At 42.6% G+C, this 19,949-nt stretch overlaps 2 protein-coding genes across 2 annotated transcripts; one reads left to right on the top strand and one right to left on the bottom strand.

The window, feature by feature from the left end:
* The first annotated feature begins 4,282 nt into the window (after positions 1 to 4,282).
* Positions 4,283 to 8,261, top strand: LOC127752445 (disease resistance protein RGA4-like). The gene is made up of 2 exons (XM_052277810.1): positions 4,283 to 5,219; positions 5,729 to 8,261. The coding sequence occupies exons 1-2, from the start codon at positions 4,447 to 4,449 to the stop codon at positions 7,950 to 7,952; spliced, it is 2,997 nt and encodes a 998-aa protein (XP_052133770.1). The 5' UTR covers positions 4,283 to 4,446; the 3' UTR covers positions 7,953 to 8,261.
* Positions 8,262 to 8,503: 242 nt separating this feature from the next.
* On the bottom strand, positions 8,504 to 14,978 carry LOC127752450 (probable glucan 1,3-beta-glucosidase A). Its single transcript, XM_052277819.1, has 7 exons — positions 14,761 to 14,978; positions 14,362 to 14,670; positions 12,660 to 12,818; positions 10,902 to 11,071; positions 10,516 to 10,671; positions 9,334 to 9,683; positions 8,504 to 8,939 (listed from the first exon to the last, which is right to left on the bottom strand). Exons 1-7 carry the CDS (start codon positions 14,962 to 14,964, stop codon positions 8,752 to 8,754), a joined length of 1,536 nt encoding a protein of 511 aa, XP_052133779.1. The 5' UTR covers positions 14,965 to 14,978; the 3' UTR covers positions 8,504 to 8,751.
* Positions 14,979 to 19,949: the final 4,971 nt, after the last annotated feature.

Here is a 19,949-nt window from a genome sequence, read left to right on the forward strand (position 1 = left end):
GTACAATGATCTGATCAAGATTGATTAAGATTTGATATATTTATATAGTGTGATCTATCTAAATAAGTGACAAATATATATATGTAAAGCAGAATAGAAAGCATGCAGTACTATATATTAGGTAAGATCGGCTGAAAGTCCAATATTATCCTTAGTTATGATTAATTCCATGTTAATTTTTAGGGTTCTAAACAAGACTTGGGTTGATGCAACTCAAAGTATGTAAAAAAAATCTAAAGTCTAAACAATCAAGTAATTAACCAATTTTCAGGATGGTAGATACCTTAGCTAATCTAATCTAGCAGGGCAATTTAGCCAATATCAGCATAAACCCTAAAGCAAGTCTCAGCCGATACGATTAAATTAAGATATTAAACTAGATTAACTAAGATAAATGATAAATGATAGTTACAAGAACGAAATTAATACATCTAAAGTGACTGTTAACGACCAAATTTGGTAAACCATGAACCAGGTTCAACATCGGAATCGTAGTGGATTAGGCGGAGGATTGTATCCAAGGAACAGAGTGCGCATCGGCTGCGAGGGCATCGGCTGAAGATCGCATCGGCTGAGATAGGATCGGACAGACGATAGCCGATACAGCCGATGTAGCCGATTTCGTTGAGATGGTTGTAGAACGATCTCCAGGATCGATCAACGTGCTACACAAGGATTGCCATGATGGAGATAAGCTCACGGATATGCAATTGTATCTATTAATTAGGATATTTTAAATAGTTTCTATAGAGATATGTTTCGGCAAGAGTCTGCTATAAAGACTTGTTCGTATCTTAGAGTTTGTTAGAGATAAGAGTCGTGTCTGGCAAGGACCAGTCATGTATCTTGGGTATAAATATAACCCGATCCCATGTAATTTACAACAAAGTTCAATAACACTCTCGACGCATCGCCACCCTTTTTCTACTTTTATTTTGACGAGTTCTTGCTTTCGGGTTGAGCTGCATCGATTTCGATCTTCAACAAGAGGTAAACTTGTCATGATAGCTTGCGTTCTCGGGATTAATACTTCCATCTTTATGATACTCTAATCTTGTTTATGTAAATCATCGAGTTATCATATATGCTTTATAATCCTTATTAGTTTCCTAATCTGACTTGCAATCGGCTGATATATATCATTGGAGAGTAGCCGATCGAGTTAGATTTCGTTGTTAATCTAGATTATATAGCATATCTACCATCTTTTAGAGGTTTTCATCAGTCTAGATCTTGTATTTATTCTTATGCTAATGCTGCATCGGTTGAGTTTGATCTATTAAGTAATATTCATAACTGCAATATCTAGCCTGCTTTATGATTACCAATAAAGATAGTATCAGGGTTTCAGCCGATCTTACCTGATTTAGCTATTTTATACCCTACATACTCGCTTGACATGCTAAATCCGCCCTTTATATTAAGATCTTATTACATTAAAGTATATTATGCTGGTTGTTTGATATATTTTGTCTGTTTTAATATCTTAATATAGAGTAGTATCGGAGTATTAGCCGATACATGTTAGATCTATTTGATCGGCTATGCTATAAACGTATGTATAATCATTATCTTAAAATGTCTTTAAATATAAGTGATTTATACTGTCTCGACTTGCTGCTCGATCTATTCCAATCACTTAATTTAAATATATTCCGAGAGAAGGATTATATATCGTTAATATCTACAGCCGATCGAGTAAATATAACTTTATATTGCTTTATTCTTCATTGCCGATCTATTGACAATAACATCGGCTTAATAATTGACGATATGTCATCGGCTTATAGCCGATCGGCTATCGTTTATGGATTTAACCACGGTTTATTCGTGTTTCTTTCTTGTTGATTGCAGGATCAAATCAACTGGCACGCCTTTAAACCCAAGAGCAAGATTTAAGACCTGCACTGGAGTTAAGCAGATCTCCCAGGCCAGTGTGTGTTTTTCGCATCAACAGTGACGTAATAGGCCTGATAATGCAAACCATCGTGACAAGTCACCTCTTGTCGAGAGATCGCAACCGATGCCCCAACTTGATGCAAGAACTCATCAAAGAACTTAAAAGAGAAAGGTGGCGATGCACCGAAAGTTGTATTGGTTAGATGTTCGTCCCTTTTCTACATGATCTTGGGTTTATATTTATACCCAAAGTACAAAACCTATCCATTATGGAGACGACTCAAACTTTCCTAAAGGTAAAAGGAAAAACAAAAAAAAAAATCAAACTTTCCTAAAGAGAAAAGGAAAAACAAAAAAGTCAGTATGGCGGACTCTTACCATATCTCTAATTCAAATCGACATCAATATGTAATTGCCATAAATGGACTCTATCTCTATATGGCAATACATCAGCTATCTCAATCTTGGCCCAAAATGAGCCCAAGTGAAACCGTATCGATTGTCTTCCCATATTGGCTTATTCGAATCCGACTCTGCTTCCAGCCGATGTGCTCTCTATCAATCCAACTCGATCCTGTAGTAAATCCGCTTTGATTTTCCTCTTCCTCTCCGAATTTGATGCCAATTTTTGCGGTTAACAGATTCAAACTAGTCAGGAAGGTTCAAGATCACTTCAATCTTGTTTGGTTTGCCATATGTCGTGAGGAACCGCTCCAAGCTCATTCTCTCCAACTCAAATCCAATCCAGACATGGAGATCAATCTTGGTGAGTTCGAATATTTAATTTCCGACATCCCTGGGTTTTTCCCCTTCCAATTTATCATTGTTTATTAGATTGATTTCTAATCATCAATTAATCACATGTGATGTCGTGGCATTATCGCTGTCGACAAGTGCCTTTACCTCCATGGTTGGTGGACTCTGCCACCGTGGGAGTCTTCGTCTTAACCACTGGCCGCCTTCACCTCCGCCAACTAGTGTTTTTGCCTTCATGGCTAGCTTATACTGTTGCCAACTGGTGATCTTGCCTTCACGGCTGGCCTATTAAGTTGCCGTTGATGGGTGTCTTCGTCTTCACCGCCGACCGCCTTCGCCTCCACCGACTAGTGTCTTCGCTTTCACTACTGGCCTATTACGCTGCCGACTGGTAATCTCGCATTCATGGCTAGCCTATTACGTTGTCGTTGATGGGCATCTTCGTCTTCACCGCCGGCTGCCTTTGTCGCTGCAGACTGGTGTCTTCATCTTCACTGCCGCCCGTCGTTGACTGGTGCCTTTGCCTCTGTGGCTACATGATTTCATCGTTGCTATGCGTCTTCATCTTCACCGCCCACCTCCTTTGCCGCCACCGACTAGTGACCTCGCCTTCACGCCTGGCCTATTACGCTGTTGCTAATGGGCTTCTCCGCTGACTGGAGTCTTCGCTTTCATGTCGTCTCATCTGCCGACGATTCGTATCCTCGCCTCCACGGTTGGTGGATTGCGCCGCCGCCGTTGATGGGCAACCTCGTCTTCACCATCGGTCATCTCTACCACCATCAACTAGTCTTCTCACCTCCATGGTTTTGCGACTTCGCCGTCATTACTTGACAACTTTATCTTCGCCGTCGGCCACCTCAACTGCTTCTACGGTTGGTGTCTTGAACCTGTTTAAATCATTGTCTCTACATCCATCAACTTTTAGTCTCATGTGCTATCCCCTTTTATAATTATCAATTTCCAGAATCGAGGGTGCGCTTGGTGGGGAAATTACAAAGAGGGAATGTAAGTTTGAGATGAGGTTGGGAATTGAGGAGTTACCACTTGCTTTTTAATACCTGCGTTGGGGTGGGAGTTGGGAGACTATCTCAGCCCTTGATCATCACATAAAATCTAGGCCCATCGAACCTCTTTAGAGATTCTAGTCATTCCTGGCAAACAAGGGATCGAGACTAGGGTCCTATTTAATTTGTAAAACATTCAAAAGTTTGAGAATTTCAATCCCGTAGAAAAAAAATATTATGAAGGCATTTGATACAAAAGATTTAATCTTTTATGGATTGGACAATCGTATTGAGATTTTGAAGGGTAGTTAACATGGTCTCCAACCTCATAAAAAATTTTCTTTCAGTATATCTCTCGTCCGATTCTTTCTCCGACCTAATTAAATACTATCCCTATAAGTTTTTCCTGTGTTCTATGACCTTGTATTTTTGTTAAAATCCTATGGTTTTTCATGTGTTTTATAACGTTGTATTTTGCACTTGTATTTTTCTTAAAATCCTATGTTTTTATATTAATTCGTTTTTTTTCCAGTCCCACTTTTTAAAGGAGAATAAAAGAAAAAAAATCTTGCCTACGACCAAGGTGTTGAGACTTGAGCGTTCTGGCTGTTGCCCGTTGACGAGCTTAGGAATTAGGATTAAGGTGTCAAGAGTCAACTCTAGCAGGCATGGTTTCCTAGAGAGAGGTCTTCGTTGCTGCCTATCGTTCTTGTGTGTCCTCAAAAATTCGAGTGGAGAGGGAAGAACCAGTAGCGCTAGCGCAAGCAGATTGTGGTTGGCGGCCATGGAGACCGCGGTGCTGAGCGCCGTGCTCAGAACGCTGGGGCCGAAGCTCTACGCGTTCCTCCGTGACGGGCACGACCTGCTGCGGCGGGACCTGGAGCGCGACGTCCACTACATCCGGAACGAGCTCGCCATGATCGCCGCCGCGATCGAGGAGCACGACCGCCGCCCGCCGCCCGCCGCAGGCGACGTGCGGAGCGCCTGGATCCGCGGCGTGCGCGACCTGGCCTGCGACATGGAGGACTGCGTCGACCGCTTCGTGCACCGCGCCACCGGCCACGGCCTGGCCTCCATGGGCGCCCGCGCCAAGTTCGCCGCCGTGATCCAGGAGCTCAGGAGGAAATCCGAGGAGCTGTCCCGCCTCAGAGCCAGTTACGCCGCCGCCGCCGGCGAGCCCAGCTGCTGGGTGGCTACAGGATCATCCGCGTTGACCCTGCCGGCGTCGTCGTCTGAGGCGCACACCCTTGCATCTGACATCGTGGGGATGGACGGGCCCCGGGACGAGATTCTTGAGCTGATAGGGGAAACCCAGGGCCAGCTCAAGGTGATCTCCATTGTTGGGTTTGGTGGGTTAGGGAAGACGCTTCTTGCCAGGCAAATCTACGAGAGCGACGCCGTCGCCGCGCAATTCCATCCACGGATTTGGGTTCGTGCCGCGGGGAAGAACGCAGAGGATGTCCTCATGGAGATTCTCCAGCAGCTGGGGATGCCGGTACATCACTGCCATGCCAGCAATCTCGTTGTAAATCTCAGAAATTGCCTTGAATCCAAGAGGTAAGAAACCAACCACTGACATGTTCAACTGTTGTTACTGTTTGTTACCAAATCAATCTCTGTTGTGTGTCCTTCATCCTACACCTTTTGCGGCCTCTGAAAGCAATTGCTTCCAAGAACTACGAGGGATTGAGGAGCACTAGAGTTGTTTTTCTTGATTTGTTTTATACTCAACTTAAACGAAGTATCAGAAGGTACAACGTATTTTAGTACTAATCTACATTTCAGTCATACAGAGTAAGGTGAGTACAAAAAGTTAGCCCTCAAGTGCAGAAAGAATCACATGTATGCGGTATCCCTCAAGTTCAGTTTCGCCTTAATCCGTGTGATAGAAAGCCAGAATAGGAGTAAACAAAAGATGTATGAATTGCTGTGTGCATGCATTAACAGTTCTGATTTCCCTGTATATGCATCACTCATGTAGATCTGGTCACCTTATTGATGTAGTTTTTCAGAAAACTGTCCTTTGACTCTGCACCAAGTGACCCATTCTGAATGCTTATTTTCAGGTTCTTTGTTGTAATTGACGACATGCAGAGGGAATATTGGAACAGCTCTTTCAGAAATGCCTTTCCTTCTGATACGGGACTGAGCAGCATTGTGATCGTAACGACGGCCATCCAGTCCATAGCAAATGCCTGCAGCTCTCGCAACAGCCATGTGTACGTGATGAGAACCCTGAATGAGGAACACTCAAGACAGCTATTCTTGAAAGAAGCATCATGGAAAGATTACCCACCAGGTTCAGAAGCAATCCTGAAGAAATGTGATGGTCTGCCGCTTGCTCTCGTCACAACAGCCCAATTCTTGCAAAGCAGATGTCAGCAGCAGCCTCTGGGATGCGCAAAGCTGTGCGACAACCTGGGTAAGCATCTTGTGACAGAAGACACCTTAGCAAGAATGAAGCGTGTGCTTGTTCACCATTACAGCAGCCTCCCTGGCCATGTCATCAAGGCCTGCTTGCTCTACCTGGGAATTTTCCCCAGTGGTCATCCTGTCAGGAGAAAAACTCTGATAAGGAGATGGTCAGCTGAAGGATTCGTGGGAGCAGACCATCACCGGAGCTCTCTAGATGTCGCCATCGACAGCTTCGAGGAGCTCGTTAACCGGAGCATCATCCAGCCTGTTGATGTGAGCAGCAACACTGAGGTGAAGACCTGCCAAACTCACGGTATGATGCTTGAGTTCATCCTGCACAAATCCATATGTGACAACTTCATCACATTTCTGTACGGTCAGGCTCGCCTGCCTGACAAGATCCGTTGCGTTTCCATACAACAGAACAGTGGTAGTAAGACCAGAGTGGATTCAGACATTGATCTGTCCCTTGTCCGGTCTCTGACGATCTTCGGAAAAGCGCACAAGTCTTTCCTGAATTTCTCCAGGTATAAACTTCTCCGGGTTTTGGATCTCGAAGAGTGTGATGAATTGGAGGACGAGCATCTGAAGAAGATATGCAAGCGGTTGCTTCTCAAGTACCTAAGCCTCGGCCGTGGAATTACAGTGCTTCCAAAGGAGATCGCAAAGCTGAAATTTCTTGAGACGCTCGATTTACGGCGAACGGTGATTAAGTTTCTTCCCATACAAGTGCTCGAGCTGCCATGTCTGATTCATCTGTTTGGAGTGTTCAAGCTCCAAGATGCTGACCAGCAAATGAGGAAGCTCAAATCCTTCCTGACGGAGAAAAGCAAGTTGGAGACACTGGCCGGATTTGTCACCGATAGGTGCCAAACATTTCCTCAGCTCATGAAACATATGACCAACTTGGCAAAGGTGAAAATATGGTGCGAGAACACCGCAGATGCCAGCAGCAGCAGCAACTCTGATGTTCACCTGTCAGAAGCCATTCAGGAGTTCATCCAGAGAGGCACAGATGTGAACGATGTCCGATCACTCTCTCTCGATGTCGGCGAATGCTCCCAAGAATTTCTCAACTTCTCTTTAGGAGATTCATGCTACCTAAGCTCCCTGAAGCTGAAAGGAAACAAGATATGCAGGTTGCCACCGTTCGTCACCTCGCTGGCCGTTCTCACTGATCTGTCCCTCTCATCCTCTGATCGCCTCAGCTCTGATGTTCTTGCGGCCCTGAGCAACGTCCGCGCGCTGCGTTACCTGAAGCTGATCGCGCGTCACCTGGACAGGTTCGTGATCGAACGCGGCGATCTGCAGAGCCTGCGACTCCTGCACATCGTGGTGGTGTCCATGACGACGATGAGCAAGCAGCAGCCAGAGATCCAGGAGGGAGCCCTGCCGAATCTGGAGTCGTTCCATCTCCTCTGCAAGGATCTGGATGGCCCCTGCGGCCATGGAGGCATCAGGATCGACTCCCTCGGGCTCGGGTGCCTCAGGGAGATTGTTCTTGACGACGGAGTTCGTGAGACGGCGAAGGAGCAGTGGAAGGACGCGGCGAGGCGGCACCCGAAGCGGCCCAAGGTGGTGTTCGTCGGAGCGGGAGACGTCGTCGATCGGCGGCGGGTGGGTGCTGCTGCTGCTGCCGCGCCTGCAGCAGGAGAGAGCAATTCTGCCGTGGCACCGGCGGCGGTGGCTTCGGTGGTGGCCGCCGGCGACGTCAAGAGGCCGGCTAGGGAGGAATCCGATATCTCCGCCGCGCTGGCGAGCCTTCCGGCGAAGATGGCGAGGCTGCTCGGCGCTGCGAGCATCCACCAGAGTAGTGGGACTCAGGGCGAGCTGTCCTGCGGCGGGAACGGAGCATCACAGCGCCATTTCAGCTAGACAGAGATACAGAGAGCATAGCGTGGTAACGGGTAACTATCTCTGTTACCTCTGTTCCATATTACATGTCGTTTTTAGTTATAGTTTTGATCGAGTTACATATAAAAGTAAATACTACTCCACTATAAGAGCAGGTACAATAGCAGATTATAAGCTAGCTATACACATATTTTAAAAAGATAAAATAAGGGAGAGAAAAGCAGTCGGCTACATATTTGTAGCCAGCTGTAGCATAGACTCTAAGACACATTGTGTGTGTATGATAGATGAGACCAGATTTAATAGTGTAGTATGTAACTGTTGTATGAATTAGCTATTAAATTAACTATAAATGATTTAAAGCTATTAGTTGGCTATACTATTAAACTTGCTCTAAAACATGTTAATTAAAATCCACTATAAAACATGTTGTTCTGATAGTGTATTTATTTAGTATTGGAGATGTTAATTATTTTTTACTGTACAAATTTGCTCTTAAAAATAAATTTGACCGAGTATAATACTAGAACACCTCCCGTTGTGGAACTAAACCTCCAATTAATGTAAGCATCTAGGAAGAAGAATCTTTATTTCTTTAATTCAGCTTCACAAGAGAAAGTTACACTCAACCTGAGTACCTGACGTTTTATCTGCGCTTCCGCAACGTCTTATTTGCTCACGGATTACATATGACTGCAAGTACATACACATTTCCAATTATTAGGCAACAGTAATTACTCACTAATTGGCCTTGGTTAGGCTTATTTACGTGTTCTAATTGGTGATAACTAGAGACATATTTAATTATTAGTCATTATTTCTAGCTTTTGAGAGAGATGATCCCATTCTGGATATTCCACTGCATGCTCCAGTGGTTGTTGACGTTCTTGTAAGTCCAATAGGCCCATCCGAAGGTAGCTCGTCCATAAACATCTAGCTGGGCTTGTGCAAACCTCTGATAATCCTGGTTAGATGCTCCCTGCACATTCCACTCAGCCACCCACTCTCCTGCATATATAATTAAGCAACATATATGTATCGATCACGTTCAAGAACTTGTAATCTTCATGTATAAACAGTACTCACTCCCTCTCTAGGTTGGTTGAAACTAATTGTCATTTTGGATATGGCCAATATTAAATTTCAAGAATTTCGACTACAAATATCTCCTAAAATATTTTTTTCTTCTGAATATGAAGACCATATATATAAATTAATCTTAAAATGCACTTTAATAAAATAATATATTTGTTAATATTTACATATATTGTAGTAAAAAATACTGATCAGAATTATTTCTTTGAGACCGTGTCCTCCAAAACGATATTTACTTTCAACATGAAGCGAGTGCTCCATGTTGAAAGTAATTAAATTCGCTAGAGAAACTTGCAAATGAACTTACCCACGAACGTCAGCGGCCCATTCGGCCTTGTGACGGTGCTGAGTTCGTCGGAGCGGTTGGTCCTGACGTAGTCGATGTTCTGGTCGACGGTGAGGCCGTTGAAGCTGCTGGTGAAGAGGTTGTAGTAGTGGACGTCGAGGACGGCGCCGGGGAAGCCGGCGGCGAAGTCGAGGAGCTCCGTGTTGCTGGCGGAGAGGCGGTTGGACATGACCACGTACGCCGTCGAGGTGTACTTGCGGACGGCGTTGTAGCCGTCCTTGTAGTATCTCATGAGAGCCGGGAGAGTCACCCCGGGTGCTAGTGGCTCGTTCAGGAGCTCCACGGCCAGGAGGCTGGGGCTACTCGCGTATCTGTGTAGAGTAATTTAATTATTTGAGAGTAAAGTTCAGCAAACTATAATAATTATTTGAATGAAACTATCATTTCGCTACAACTTTAGTTTTGTGCTGTATTTCACAACGGGTTTATCATAAAACTATGAGCAATTTTACGGTTCTTGAGGAGGTAAATACCATTTTTTCTATTGTAAATTTGGTATCTCATGGTACTAGGTAGTATGATGTACCATGAAAATTTTGGTACCTTATGGTACCTTCTTAAGAACCGTAGAATTGCTCTAAAACTATAACTGTATCCCCTAGTGGTTGAACCATCTTTCGGATTGTCATATACTCCCTCCGTTTCTAAATATTTGACATCGTTGATTTTTTAGCACATATTTGACCGTTCGTCTTATTCAGAAACATATGTGAAATATGTAAAACTATATGTATACATATAAGTATATTTAGCAATGAATCAAATGATAGGAAAAAAATTACTAATTACTTAAAATTTTTGAATAAGACGAACGGTCAAACGTATTTAAAAAAGTTAACGGCGTCAAATATTTAGAAACGGAGGGAGTATACTATTATTATAGACTTACAATCACTTGCAGTTATTTGGAATGACAAGCAAAAATTGCAGCAAACTAATAGTTTTGAAAAAAAAACTTATAGCTTACTAAAATTTACTGTTTATTTTACAATAAGTAAATTAAATTAGGACAAACCATTCATGATTAATGGAAATTCCTCGTATTTTACTTCCGAAGAGATAATGGATAAACTAGACAAGACAAATTAAACCTATTTTGTGTAGTGAATTGAAATATCTATGTGGAATAATTAAAATTGTGACCTGTGTGTGAGGAAATCGATGACTTGGACAGTTTGGGCGATGTTGGCATCCGTGGTGCCCCAGTCCTGTGAACCATCTCTGGAGGCACTGTGCTCAAACGGGTTCTGCGACCCAGGTGCAGCGTGCAGGTCCACAATGACTCCCAAATTATACTTCCTGCAATGTACATACGGAGGACACATGCATAGAAAATCTCTGTCATTTGTAAAGTACAACCATCTATCAAGGGACTGCTCATTGTCCTGATTCCAAACCAATTTATTCTTCCCCCAAAATCAAAATTGTTGGAGACAGAGAATTTAATCATACTTGACTTATGCTGGAAATTAAAAAAAATGAGCATATGCTTTTAATTTTGACTAAATATGGAACAATTATACACTTACTCTGCCCATTTGAATGCATTATCCAAGGCTTGGAGGGATCCTCCAACGAAAGGAGCAGGAGGATTGGGGTCGCTAGCAATCCACCATCCAACTGGAATTCTCACTGCGTTTAGCCCACTTGTTGATATGAACTTGAAGTCGCTCTCAACTATGTATGTGCGCCAGTGTTCCTGCAAAACACAAAAAAATAGGATATATACTTATAATTTGTACATGTGCAATAATTAAAAAGAGGTGGCAATCTGCCTGTTATAAAAAAAATTTGCATCAATATCACGAGATATGTAGGTAATTCTCATCAAAATGCAAGGATTTCTGTGTGCTTATCTATATATATAACCTGGCTGTCATTTGTTGACTAGTATCAGTTTGTTAAGTGAACAATCGCCAGGGCCACCGGCTGATCTATTTCTCTCATGGAATAACTAGGACTGGAGAAAATGTGCGTGGACTCAAAACCTAAATCAGAAACCAGACGGGTCCTTGTAGAAAAATTAAGAAGGTTTTCATCAATTTCGTCCAAAGTACTTCCTGGAAACGTTTATTCAAAGCTCAGCCATTATTATTTGACTAATCCCAGTTCTCGCCGCTATTAATTATTCAGAGACAGCTGTCTATATAATTTTGTCAAAGAATAAGAATGGATTGAATGCATCAACTGAAAACCAAACTTGGAAGCCAGCTAGTATGTATCTAGATGCATGGATCGTTTTCAAGAGATTAAGAGCTTTTCCCATCAACAGTCATTTCCCATTGGACTATGGAAGCCAATATAAATATCACTTTCTGGGAATTGAACAGCTGAAAAGTTGGTATACTAAAGATTAATTCAAGTTGGTCAATTAGTCTTTTTTTTTTATGTTCAATCTTACTGGTTTGTGGTTAACCAAGTCAAACATATTTTACTTCGATCATAAGGATATTTACATTAATATTTCCTCTATATTTAAATATACAATACTGTTAACTTTACACGTTAATTATGTTTGATTCTTGTGATTTATTTTATCACTAAAGATATTTTAATTATAAATTATTTATATTTACACTAAGTTTTTTAATAAAATAAATAGTCAAACATTATGTCTAAAAATCAGCAACAATATAAATTTAAAATCAGACGGAGTATAACAATAGCACATATATGAAAACAGAGCTATCCTCATGTTTCTTCTCTTTTGCCATATATATACTCCCTCCATCTTAAAAAAATAAAACTCCCTCCATCTTAAAAAAATAAAACTAGTACGGATGTGATATATCCTAGTAATACTCCAACTTAGGGCTTGTTTGGAGGAGCTTCTAGCAGCTGCAGCTTCGAGAAGCTCCCCCAAAAAGTCTAGCTTTTTGTCTAGATTCTGAGAATCTGTAGTTGTAGAATCTGGAAAATGAACTAGAAGCCAGAAGTTGGGTTTTCCAGCTTTTCCAGATTCTCACCAGCTAGCTTCTCAGCAGCTGCTTCTCAGAATCTTAAGCTCCTCCAAACAGGCATTTCGTACTAGGCTAATTTCGTTTGGGAAATATGTGTCATAACCAACTTAGTATATTAGAATATGATGCATTTCGTACTAGGCTAATTTATTTTGGGATATGGAGGAAGTAGTCAAGTAATTGGTTCTGCAATTTGCATATTCCTTTAACTATATTTCGAGTGTTCAGATATTTACCCCATTCAAGACTATATATCTTTAATTGTACGTTTTGTATCATACGTCCAAGTAACAAGTGGAGCTGAAATGAGTTTGACATGTGTCTTACCCTGAGCACTTGTGTGGCCTTTGCTTTACCATATCCATTGCATATTTGGTACTCCCCTTGTAGACCGCCTACCCTAGTGACCACAAACACAGAGGGGTCATCGTCGCCCCAATTTGTCTCCCCATCATAATCTGCTGTAACTGAGTCGCTTGTCTTCGCCTAGCATCATCACAAGAGAAAAAGGATTCAGATTTTGCATCAAACCAAAAGAAATAATCTTGGTAAGGATTAGAATAAATTTAGCAAGGCATACTAAAAATTTATTTTGACTTGCTGAATTTAATTAGCAATGTTTCGTTTCTATTTAAATTCAGCTACAAGAGATATATTGTATTCCACCTATGCTATGCATCCAAGCAAAGAAAACGAGTGGCTATGGTTTGTAAGGGATTAAGAAACCTAAATTAATCCTCAAAACTAGGACTCAGTGGAACCCTTAACCTACCACTACAAAGGCATATGGCTTTTAATCTTACTAGTTAAGAATATTTGCTGATACAAAAGAGAGAAAATGAGTGGAGAGATAAATATTGTTGCTACATGATGGTTGGAAAAAGAACAGAACAGTAATAGTTTTATATTATATTAATGGTCAGTCTTTATTAATTGTTATGACCGTTGTAAGTACAATCATTTAATGTGTATTGTTTAAGAGTTTTTATCGGGTTCTACCTTTACACTTGACCTAAGTTAACCAGTAAAGAAGCAAATTGACTAACTAACCTTCTACTCTTAAATATACCTTCTCAGGTTAGACTAAATATGTAATTAGTCAACAAAAACCGAAAAATGTTTCAAGCTAATATATATAGTATTGGTCAAGCTTAGCGGGCAAGAAAAAAACAATTAATTTTAGCCGTATAAAATTTGACTGCCGAACACTGACTCTTTGATTTAGTAAGGTCGAGTTAATTTTGTCTACGTTGAATCCCTTTGACCCATGTAAAGATAGTCCAAAGGAACATTGGCTCACTTCTCTTTGCTAAAAAAAAAAAGCAGGAAGCCGTCACCATCATACTAAAGTAGATTAATTCGCCCTATAGCTAGCTTTATTATCACTTAATATTACTAACTATGTTTCTCATTTTATCACTTAGGACATGTAGAACAGTTATTATAATAACACTCTTAGCTATACTAATTAGTGCTGACAAAAAAGAAAGAAATAGGAGATAAAACATCATTGCTACGATTAACAACGACTCTTAATTTTTTTAAAGTTAAAACTTAGCTGCGTAAGGATGGAAAGAAGGAAATAAAGATAAATAAAATTAATGGTTAGAGGTTTTGTTGTCTCAACTGTCATATGGGATGACAGTCTTGCATAGTTTAAGGGCTCATAACAGGCTTTAACTTTAAACATGCCATCCCTAACTTTATCACTTATTATTACTAAGTACTAATTAACTATCTTTTAGCACTACATTATTTGATCCTCCAGCTAGCTTGATCTTGATTGATCTGCATGAAATGCGCTGGCCACATTTGTCGTTGTCACCAGTATTGTTCAAAGAACAATACAAGCCAACACGCAGGGACCATGCTCGCAAGTTGGCAGCTATCAGCACATGTATATATCTATCCCAGCCTAATCCACTACTAAATTAGCTATAGCTACTTGTTGCCATTGGAGTACTATTATGCAATGCAAGAGGTGACTCTTGTACAGTGACATCAATCAATTTTTCGGCGTCCTAATTACCTGCAGGAACATGCCATTGGGTGCCCTGATGCGCGCGCGAGTCTTGTCGCCGTTGCGCACGATCTGGAACGCCTCCCCGGGCCCCGGCGACGCCACCGTCGCGACGACGGTGACCCCGTCGCCGGCGACGGTGACGAACAGGTTGTCGAACACCCTGAGGTCGAAGGTGTCCTCGTTGATCCTCCACAGCTTGAAGGTCTCCCACCCCGAGGCGCTCGTCCGGTTCGCCACCAGGATGGTGCCGCCGCCCTGCTCGGCGCACAGGTACATGTTTTGGGTCACCGACTTGAATTGCAGCTGGGTTCCATCCTGGAATATGTACAGAAATATTTGACGTTTAGAATAAGATTTGATAGAACTTTTGAAGCATTTTGATTGTCACATTGTACTTATATATACCAGGAGGTCTTTGTTTGGAATGTCGTCGAAGAGGGAGGGAAGGATCCAGCCCTCGGTGACGAGCCAACCTCCGAGGTTCACCGCCCGAATGGGGGGCGACGGGGCGTCCCGTTTCACGGGCCGCACCGTCCTCCCATCGGAGACTGAGAAGAGGCACGGCGAGCAGAGGAGGAGGAAGAGGAGGAGGAGCTCAAAATGGCGCATGATGAAGACGAAGATTTTTCAGCTCTTGATGACTATCTTAGCTCAGCTTGCCAATGTATATATATACACAACGTAATGCAGCGATCGATGCATGTGCGTGTACGAACTGCGTAATTAATGGATAGACGTGCGTGCTTAGAATAAAAATGTGGACATCCAGAGTTGAATAGCTTGATGCCTACGTGCGACGTTGTTGGCGTCCTGCACGCTTAATAATGAAGCTGCTTTGACGTTTGACCGCAGCCGTCCGATCGATGGTGCGGCTGGCCGGATGCCATTTTGTTTGACCCGTCAAACTCCGCCGGTGGCCGTCGGATGCTCATCGAACGGATATCGCATCGATCTTAAGATAATCGTCAGATTGGATAACGTATACGGATTAGTTCCGATCCAGGGGTGTGGATTCAGCGGCGCGGGCAAATTCTATTGGCTGCGTGAGCTTCTTAATTTTGTCAGGTAGACATATATATAGTCAGTCCGGCCTGATACGTAGAAATGATGAATGAATTTGGATAAAAATATTGTGAGAATGACATGAGAAATAACGATTTAACATGTTCATATACTGAGCTTTAAAATGTAATAATATGTAGATGATGTATGTAGTTATATTTATGTTTTAGTGTTTGGTGCGTTGACTTCCTTGCATGCTACTTACTCCGTTTTAGGTTATAACATGTTTTGATTTGGTCAAAGCCAAACTGTTTTAAGTTTGACTAAGTTTATAGATAAATATAACAATTTTTATAATACTAAATTAGTTTCATCATACTAATAATTGAATATATTTTCATAATAAATTTGTATTGGGTTCAAAAAGTTACTAATTTTTTTTATAAACTTGATCAAACTTAAAGCAATTTGACTTTAACTAAAGTCAAAACGTCTTATAACCCGAAACAGAGGGAGTAATTAATAATTGTTATGCTTGCATCTTAAGCTTTAGGTTTTTAGTGTGTTACGTAGATATGAAAGGTATCGCTTTGTTTAAAATATAATAAACTTTGAGTCTAGATACACGATATTAAATATTAAGAGAGTATGTGTAATTAAATGAAGCGAGTTTGTGATTGACCGAGGAAAAAAAAGAGAAGACAAAGAAATTAAACATGAAAAAGGTTACGATTGGTTAAGTAGCGATTGTTGGTGGAGAAGTTGTTATGTTTTAGATAAATTTTAAAATCTTTTAAATTACTATATTTTGCAACGAGGGAGATTTTTTTTAAAAATCAATCTCTAAGAGAAAAACTATTCGCATGTGCAGCGTACTACACCCTGGCGGAAGAAACATGCATGCAAAGCTTCTATCAAAAAATGCAAGGAATCTCAGATACTGACAGGCTTGAACATATATATGTGCGATCGCGACGATATGTCGATCGATCAGGCGCCATCCGTGCCGTTCGATTTTGTGTGTCAGAAAATCTCGGCCCTCCATTCCGCGCCAGCGGCATGCTATGAGCCTATATGGAATGATGGATGCTCCCCCGGCCCGTGAGGCCATAAGACGTGCACGTCTCCGCCATGACCCGTGAGACGTGCACGATCCCATGCATGCATCCGGAGAGTGGAGACAAGCCAGACAGAGTGGCTGAAAATTTGACGTTTTGTAGCTCTAACTATTTGCCCCTTTGATTACTTATCGTTACAATCAGAGGAAGGATCACTACCATCAAATTGATTTTTGCACGTGGCCAAAATCGATTTTCACTGACGGCTAGACAGCCTGCATGCACCAAAATATATGTGAAAATCGGATTTTTCATGTGGATAGAGCAACCGTTTATGCAAATCCGATTTTGGCATGTGTATGTATAAGCCGTTCGACTGTGAAAAGGAAAAGTCGCAAAAAAAAACCCAAAATTCAATTTCCCTTTGCCCTGAAACCCCAACACTAGAATTTAGAAGCCGCCGACACTGTCGACGCTTGAAGCCACTGTCGCTACCGTCATCATCGCTCGAAACCACCGGCAAATATGTGCGTGTGGGTGGTGGAGAGGCAGCGGGATCCATGCGGAAGGGGGAGGGGGCATCGGACCCATCTTTCCCATCGCTGCCGTCGGTGGATTCGCACACATGGGAGGTGGAGCGGCGACCGGATCAACACCAGAGGGGGAGGGGGTGCCGGATTTCGTCACAGATTAAATAGATTCTTGTAGTGCCCTCCCGTTGCCACCGACGGTGGGATCCCTCTCTCCCAAGCCCGCCACCCTCGTCCGCCATCACCTCGTTGGGGAAGGAGGTCCCCGCGCCTAATCGACACCAACCGAGGTACCCCATGATTGATACAACGCCGCTAAGCCTCCCGCCGCCAACAAGCTCTCCACTGCCGCCACCCTCCCCATCGTTGTATCCACTGCCACCGCCGGATCCGTCGCATCCGCCCTCCCTATTGCCCGGCGCTCCCGCCCATCCGTCACCGAATCCCTCCGGCGTAGGCCACTCCCGTCTGCCCACTTGCTGCCATCGTCATTGTCGTGGCCGTCACCACCGTCATCGCGACCACGGTGAAGGAAGGAGAGGGGGAGCCACGATCGCTTTGAGGAGAGGACAAGAGAAGATAAGGGAGGAGTGAGAAGAGAGTTGAGGAGTGGGGAGAGGCGTGCGAGTGGAGTGGACGGGAGGAATTAATGGGACTTAGTGAGAGAGAGGAGGGGAGAAAAAAAAAGAGCGGGGAGAGAGATGTATTTTCACATGCGGGTCTCTTAGTAGGGGCCTTTTAAGAGGCTCGCCTGCGAAAATTGATTTTCACATGTGGTTCTTGATCTATGCTTGGAAAATCGATTTTTACATACATGAGAATTATGGTCCGTCTACAATTTTAAGGGGTCTCATTTAAAAAGTCGATTCTATGATAGTGGATATATAGGTGAATGATACGTGGATCAAAATGGCAAATAATTGAGACCCATTCTATGTAAGCCCCTGCACTCCACCCTAAGCTCTTGATTAAGCTTCTGATGCCACGGCCCTTCGCTCTGCCTCTCCACAACTAGCATCGCCATACTAGCCTTGATGGTTCCCGCGTTCGTCGCCTCGATCTCGCCACTATCGCTAGCTGACCTCAAACCGTGATGTCGCCGTCTCTCTATGCCACCATAGCTGGTCTAAGAGCGAGTGACTTCAAGCACATATGAAGAAGATAAGAGAGATCCTGTCACTGCATTGACAGAGCTATCCTTGAGCAGCCGAACTATCTGACTACCTATATATATAGTTGGATTGTTCAACGTAGTTCCGGACTATCCTATTAGGCTTAATTCCACTCCAAGTTTTTAAAATTTCAAGAAACGCCTATTCACACCTCCTCCCTCTAGATGACATATCCGATCCTCAAGAACCTTTCAAACCATATGGTCATATGCTAGCTTTCTAGTCTTTATCTCAATTCTTCTATGAAATTCGGGTAAAGTACCTCCACTAGCCTAGATTTTCTTAGAAAATCTGCATTTAGCATCCCCAATACATTACTTTGATTTGAAAGAAAACATGGAATTCTGTAGGATTCCAATCCTGGAGGACTTTTTGTATACGATAGTTTGTAACAAAGGATTAGATAGTATTGAAACCTACGTGTTAGCGTTTCGGTCAAGGAGTCCCTACTTTACCAATTTGCTTAATTAGAAAGGCAAGTCGATGTATCTACGCGATTAGTGGGCCATCACATCCTCGCCACACTTTAAGCCAAAAACCTTACGCAGAGATCCACATGTTCTCTTGCTGTCCAATTCTACAATTAAGGAAAAGCTGGAATTGTTCGAGAGTCTGGTAGGTGGCCCTAGACCTGCTCGGAGACGACTACGTGTCCTCTGCTGGCGCATGGGACTATCTGGTTTTCTACCCATGAACAAGGTTGTTACATCATTTGGAGGTGAGACCCATATCCTGGCTTGCCCGAGAACTACCAAGGGTGTTGCGTCTTTCATGTAGCTAACCATAGCAAGTGGCTCAGTCCTCTCTGGGGCTTAGCACGTGGCTCAGTCCTCTCCAGGGCTTAGCACGTGGCTGTCCCATGAAGGAGGCCAGTCCCACACTCCAAGTGTGAAGTGTTTCACCGCGGGAACCCCTCATTAGCCCGGGAAGGGCTAGCATGATGTTCTCGTTAGCTAGAGAATGGTGGAGGCGTATCTTACAGGATGCTACGCCTCCATCGGATGTGTTGTGCTGGCTCTCGTGTCTATCTATATTATTGAATTTCTCGAGGTGTCTCATTGTATTAACATGGATAGATAACCTATATATATATATGGGCATCTCATTTTCACACTACCATAATGGAAACAATAATGATAACCTTGTAGTTGGGCCCGACGTGAAGTTTCACAGGCGGGTTACATCGGTGGCTAAATCGGTGTGGAGCTCGAAGGGCAGAAAGTGATCTAATGATTGTAAATAGTGTAATGCGCTTCTCAGATATAAAAACCCAACCGGGACTCTTAGAAAGTGTTAGGTTCTTCATAATCGGCAAGGACTAGATCTGCTAGCTCGAGAGCTCCCAGCTTGTACGAACATTCTTCTCATAGTGATATACTCCTTTCTTCCCTAAATTTTTGACGCCGTTGACATTTTCAAACATGTTTGACCGTTCGTCTTATTCAAAAACTTTTGTGAAATGTGTAAAACTATATGTATACATAAAAGTATATTTAATAATAACTCAAATGATAGAAAAAGAATTAATAATTACTTAAATTTTTTGAATAAGACGAACGGTCAAACATTTTTAAAAAAAAGTTAACGGTGTCAAATATTTTGGGATGGAGGGAGTAAATACTAGTAGGCTTGTTATCCTTCAACAGGCCCAAACCAGTATAGTTGTTCCGTGTTCTTTGCTTCCGAGCACACTCAGGCTCACCATCTCGGTTAGAACCCCTGGTTCATCTAAACTCGAGGTCTCCTATATCTGCCGGAGCTCATCCCTCCAACATTGCGAAATTCATAAGAAATGCCTGAATTCATATAAGTTAGGAATTCCTTGATCCATA

Source organism: Oryza glaberrima, chromosome 10, assembly GCF_000147395.1.
Source record: "Oryza glaberrima chromosome 10, OglaRS2, whole genome shotgun sequence".
Lineage (NCBI taxonomy): Eukaryota > Viridiplantae > Streptophyta > Magnoliopsida > Poales > Poaceae > Oryza > Oryza glaberrima.